The sequence below is a fragment of the Ammodytes marinus genome (assembly GCF_949987685.1).
Source record: "Ammodytes marinus genome assembly, chromosome: 22".
Taxonomy (NCBI): domain Eukaryota; kingdom Metazoa; phylum Chordata; class Actinopteri; order Uranoscopiformes; family Ammodytidae; genus Ammodytes; species Ammodytes marinus.
Genome location: NC_137226.1, coordinates 530,066 through 535,954, shown reverse-complemented (window position 1 = coordinate 535,954; position 5,889 = coordinate 530,066). Strand labels below are relative to the sequence as shown.

Below are 5,889 nucleotides of genomic sequence, written 5' to 3'. Positions count from 1 at the left end.
GTTACTGTTGCCTTTCTGTCATCTCAAACCAGTATGCCAATCCTCCACTGACCTCTGACTTCAACAGGTCATTTTATGTCCACACAAATGCCGCTCACTGGATATTTTTTCTTTTTCGGGCCATTCTCTGTAAGCCCTAGAAATGGTTTGGACTGAAAATCCCAGTAGATCAGCAGTTTCTGAAATACTCAGACCAGCAATTCTGGCACCCTCAATATTGCTATGTTCCAAGTCACTTAAACCCCCTTTCTTCCCCATTCTGTTGCTCGGTTTTAACTTCAATAAGTTGTCCCGTCCAGGTCTACATGCCTAAATAAATTGAGTTTCTACCATGTGTTTGGCTGATAAGTTATATGTGGTTACAAGAAATTGAACCACTGTACCTAATAAAGTGGCCGATGAGTGTATGTTAATATAAGTGTTAAATCGCTCTTTATTCGTACAGTGATCACTTATATAGTGTGTGCGTTTCATAAAGCCGATCTCTCAGTAGTGTTGCCACCCGTCCCGTTTTTCCCAGAATTGTTCTCTTTTTTCACCAGCTGTCCCGGGAAAAAAGAAATCTCTCCCGGGACACAATTTGTCCCGTTTTTTTGGGGAAATGCCAAAACCTCATTTGATTTCCTTCGTTCAGTAGTTAAGGCCGTTTCACACGGGCCGAGGCGTTTGTTGCGCCCACTAATGCATTCTCAATGGAGAGGCGAGCGGGCAGAGAGAAAGCGCGGTGTTCCGTCGTCAGGCGGCACGACAAGCGTTCAGGGGCGGTCTTAATGATCTCGGGGCCCGTTTCAAGACCCAGTGTGGGGGCCCCCACTTTTTTTTTTATATATATATATAAATAATGCTTGTACATGCTCCCCGCGAAAATAAAAACAAATATTGTGGAAACCATTTGGTTCATAGACGGATTATGAGATAATGCCCCCCCCACTCCTCCCTATCCCTATCCAACAGATAAAGGGTGGATAGCTACTTTTTATGAACAGTATATAATGTACACATAGAAAGCTTATTACTGCATGTGTGAGGGGGCCTTAGAGGCCCCTCATGAAGCCCCTAAGACAGAGCTAATAATGCTTTTGTTTTGCACTTGCTTTTCCATTTTTCACCTACTAGTTGAGGGGCCATGAAGATTTCTTTCCTTATTTTAGGTGATTCCTTTTTGGACCCTGTTATTGACATGAGTGACTGAGGTCTTTGACAATACGACATGTAAAGTTACTATCAGTATTTCTGGCTTAGGGCCCCCCTGAGCCCTTGGGCCCCTGGGCCTGGTTGCATGCAGTTTTCTTCTCAAAGTGCACCAGATTGATGAATTTTACTTAAAAAAGGTTGCATTTTTATTATTATAGGTCATTACACTGGTCAGTCTGAATTGGTAGACTAATAATGGCCGAGCCCTCCACCCCAAACATCAAGTGTCCCTTTTTTTCCTAAATCCAAGGTGGCAACCCACCTGCTCTGCATGTAATCGGCAATTAAACTTTTCGGGGATCCCGAAACTGATATCCAATCAGAAGAGAGAACGCTACAACCCGTCTCACTGCCGGTGCACGTGCAGAGCGACAGATGGGTGAATGTTTATGCGCCTACAATGGTGGAGGAGGTAAAAATCCTTCCCAATGTCTGTTTTGATGGTTTTTATCATGTTTTATCACACTTACTTATCTGAGATGATGCTAGATAACTTAGCTGCTTGAAGACCGCAGTGCATTAATGTGATGACGTGGGGACGAGCGAGGGGACTGCTAACTGCAGTCACTGACAGGAAGTTAGCTAAAAGAACCATTCCGCTTACTGAACCTTTATTAACATAGGATGACTGTTAGTGTTAACATGCAGTGACCCTCTTGGCAGAATCTGCTCTAATTGATTTAGCAAGAGCAGTGAAAACGGGACTCGTCACAGTGGAGCAGCAGTGAGGGATGCACGACTATTAGTTTTAACGGCATTCATGTTTGAGATTCATAGACTGAATATAAAATGGATGTAGCATCCGGGCTGATCTCAGTTATTCTAACTGCATCTAATACAGAGTAAAACATTTCGCAATAGAAATCAATTCTTGTGCAAGGTTTAATAAGTGTGGGCGTGGTGAATGCTTAGTGTCACCTATGTGTTTTCATTAGTTGGGTGTTAGCAGTAACCGTTTCAAGCTAAACAAACAACGACGAGTTTGAAAATACAACGGAAAATCACCCACACCTGTGTTCCCATGAAGCGTTTTATCTATTCCTGCGATGACAGAACCTGTCTTGGATCAATCTTGTTACTGTTTCAGTATTTCTTCATGTAGAAACATTTCATGGGAATGCAAAGTGTATTGAGAGGTGAACTGGGGTTTGCATGGTTTTTCTTTACTTTAAAAACGTTTTATTTATCAGTTTCTGACAAAACCACAAAGAAACATTTAGTGAGTAAAGAAAAGTGGAAACAAGATAAGAATGAAAGTAGAGTAAAAAAAGAAAGAGAAAAAATAAATGATAATTTAAAAATAAAATAAAGTGAAATAAGCAAACGAAGATTACTAAGCAGCTACAGATCAGTATGAACATTTACAGTTCTTTCTCATGAATTCATTTGCTTCAAATAATGTGTTCACAAAAAAAGGGAAAAAGGAATACACAAATAAAAACTTGGTCTAGGCCTAGAAGTCAGTGCAGATGCTTCTAGGCCTAGACCAAGTTAATGGAAATGATCCAAAATGAGGCCAGAAAAATATGACTTGAAAATGATGAGCATCATAGTAATAGCTGCAGATACTGTAAAACACTACAACACATAGGAGTGCATTTATTGTCTTTATTTTATCAAGTAAAATATGAGTTGAAGGTTAACTCAGAGTGCAACAGCTTGTAAAAAAATCCTTGTTTAATTAACATGCTGACTGTTAGTGTTAATGCATGCAGTGACCCTCTTTACCCAGGGGGCAAAGGGATTTTATGGATCACAACCTGGATGGATGGATGGATAGACAGACAGACAGACAGACAGACAGACAGACAGACAGACAGACAGACAGACCTGGGTGGACAACCTGGTCAACTACCTGCTGGAAAGCAACAGGGGCCCAAATAGAACATCAGAACCATGGTTTAATGCGAGGGTAAAATTACATTTTTTTAACTGATAGATATCATCATGAAACTTTGCCAGTTGATTACTGGCATTAAAACATTGATTTGTTGTATTCCTTTTAATATCTATGCAAATTTAGCATATATATATATATATTTATTGGATAAAGCAAGAGTTGAAATCTTTATTGCATTTTGACTCTATATAAGTGTTAAGTTTCTACATAACAAACTTCCTCTGTGAGAAATGGTGTGACAATTCTGGTTTGATAGTGTATAAATAAACGTGATTTGATAGTTTTTTTTCATTACTCTGACCCAGAAATCTCAACTTCTAAATCACTTACATCAACTAAACTTTCCATAATCATTCTCAGCACTATTCTGTAGGTTATTGAAAAAGGATTTTTTCATATGTTGTTCACTGTCTGATTTATGAGAAATGTTCTTCTTCAAAACACGCCGTAATGCATTTTTAAGACCTGTCCATAGTATTTTTTGATTTATAAAATTAAAAAAGGCTGTGTAAAGAATCCTTCCTCAAAGTGGTGCCAAACTTGCCCAACAGTGTCAGGTTGAAAGTGGGAAGGACTGACCAAAGAATTCCACAGAAGTGGTGATGTAACAACCAGGTCTCTGTATAAAGGCAGCAGACTCTGGGTAGAAACATCAGAACTCAGCTCACCAGTTGACTTCACCTTCCTGCCTGTCAATCACTCTCAGCTTCAGCACACGTAAGTATTTCAGAATATTTTTATTATTATTAATTCACATTCATCTCTGGACAATATATTCTTCTATTCCAGATCTTAATCCATTACATCTTTTGATGTTGTTGAAAAGATAGAAATAAGATAGGCTGTGTCTTGCCTTAACAGTCATGCATCTTCCTTTGTTTATCTTGTTTTCTAAAGCTCTTCTTTGTTCTACACAGGTTCCACAATGGCCGCCTACATCACCGACCTTGATGTGTCCACTAATGCAGCTGAGGAACAGAATCTCCAATCGAAGCATTTTCTGAAAATCAATGTTAATCTGAACCAGGGAACCAAAGGAAATAAAGTCTATCTCTGGTACAAGACAGATGGCCCCCAGCCCATCACTAGGGTTCAACTCTCATACGACAATGCCATGGCCGGAGGCCTGATCAATTCAGGCTACACCAAGATCAATGAGGATCTCAATGCTGGAGCAGGCGGAAATTACATCTACCTGTGGTACTTCAGAGGCTCCGGAGAGTACGATACTCCCATCGTGGAGATCACCTTCTCAACCAATGCAGAGCAAGACGCCCGGATGTTTGCTGACGGCCGGGAGGAGCTGGCCTGTGATCTGAACCGCAAGGCTGGTGGAGACTGGATCTACATGTTGGTGAAGAGATCAGAGCAGACCTACGTCTGTGACGTCACCGCCACCGATTCCTTTAGTTTAGATCACACCCTCTTCCAGGAAGGTTACATCCGTCTGGATGAAGATACCAACAGGGGAGCAAGAGGACGGGATGTCTACATCTGGTACCGGCAGACCACCGACTCCAAGAGAGCGATCACCGACCTGCAGGTCTCCATCAATGATGCAGAGTATCAGCAATATCAGCAGCAGAAGTACACACCTGTGAGTGTGAACCTCAATGAGGGCACAAATTCAGCTTACAAAGTGTACCTGTGGTACAATAAACAGCCAGGAGGCAAACCCATCAATGCCATCATGCTGCTTCTCCAAAAAGATGCTGTAACAGCTTATAAAAAGGCTGGTGTCACTGTCATTGAAAAAGATCTCAACGCAGGCAATAAGGGCCAACTTGAGTACATCTGTTATAATCAGTAAAAGTTAAGAATCCATCACCCTAGTTAGTTTCACCTGGTGAGGTCTCCTAATATAATACAGAGGTGGTCTGTGATAACCAGGAGATACTCAGACTGTGCAAACAGTTCTAATGGTGTGAAATCATTTTGGTGATGGTTTATTAAACCTATTTTCTCTTTCTCTTCGAAATAAAAAGCAATTAAATGTATTTCTTTACAGTTATATTACTGGCCATTTCAGAATGTATCAACGCTGTTTGGTTCAGTGTGTTAATCTGTCAAATTAAAATCAAACCAAAGTCGTATTAATAATTATAAGATGTTAAACAACTAATAACATATTGGAGCTCTGAATCTTATTCTGCTACTTCCTGCTTTTCAAAGAATCAATAAAAACAAATTTGATTGAGAAATGTCTTCGCTTCATACTTTATATTATAGAAACTGAGTGTTTTCATGTGTGTTAATGTGTAAATGCTAAACATAAGCAGAAGTCAATCTTCTGCATTAAGAGAGTAATAAATGTAAGCTGAGTATGAAGGCTTGGACCAACTTGAAAAGGTCTCATTAGTATGAAATGAGTTGAATACACACAATGTAAAGGCTATGAAATATGTGCAATATTTAGAAGTTTGAATAGTTTATTTCTGAAAAATGATATATAAGTTGAAAGACATGAAGAAATAAAGTCAGAAAGAGTCTAAGTGTCAAGTCAAGTCTTAAAGGTTCAGTCAGTGATTTGGTCCTTTTAGCTTCCTGTCAGTGACTAGCAGTTAGCCAACACACACACACACACACACACACACACACACACACACACACACTGCAGTTAGCAGTCCCCTCCCTCGTCCCTACGTCACCACCACATGAACACACACAGCAGTCCCCTCCCTCGTCCCTACGTCACCACCACATGAACACACAGCAGTCCCCTCCCTCGTCCCTACGTCACCACCACATGAACACACAGAGCAGTCCCCTCCCTCGTCCCTACGTCACCACCACAT

The 5,889-nt window shown here is 40.5% G+C and overlaps 1 protein-coding gene across 1 annotated transcript; it reads left to right on the top strand.

The window, feature by feature from the left end:
- Positions 1-3,760: 3,760 nt before the first annotated feature.
- Positions 3,761-4,932, top strand: LOC307268677 (uncharacterized protein). Its single transcript, XM_080051410.1, has 2 exons — positions 3,761-3,811; positions 4,012-4,932. The coding sequence occupies exon 2, from the start codon at positions 4,020-4,022 to the stop codon at positions 4,902-4,904; it is 885 nt and encodes a 294-aa protein (XP_079907536.1). The 5' UTR covers positions 3,761-3,811; positions 4,012-4,019; the 3' UTR covers positions 4,905-4,932.
- Positions 4,933-5,889: the final 957 nt, after the last annotated feature.

Bases quoted from the DNA above. Each gene is read 5' to 3' on its own strand.
- LOC307268677 (XM_080051410.1), top strand. From the start codon at position 4,020: ATGGCCGCCTACATCACCGACCTTGATGTGTCCACTAATGCAGCTGAG.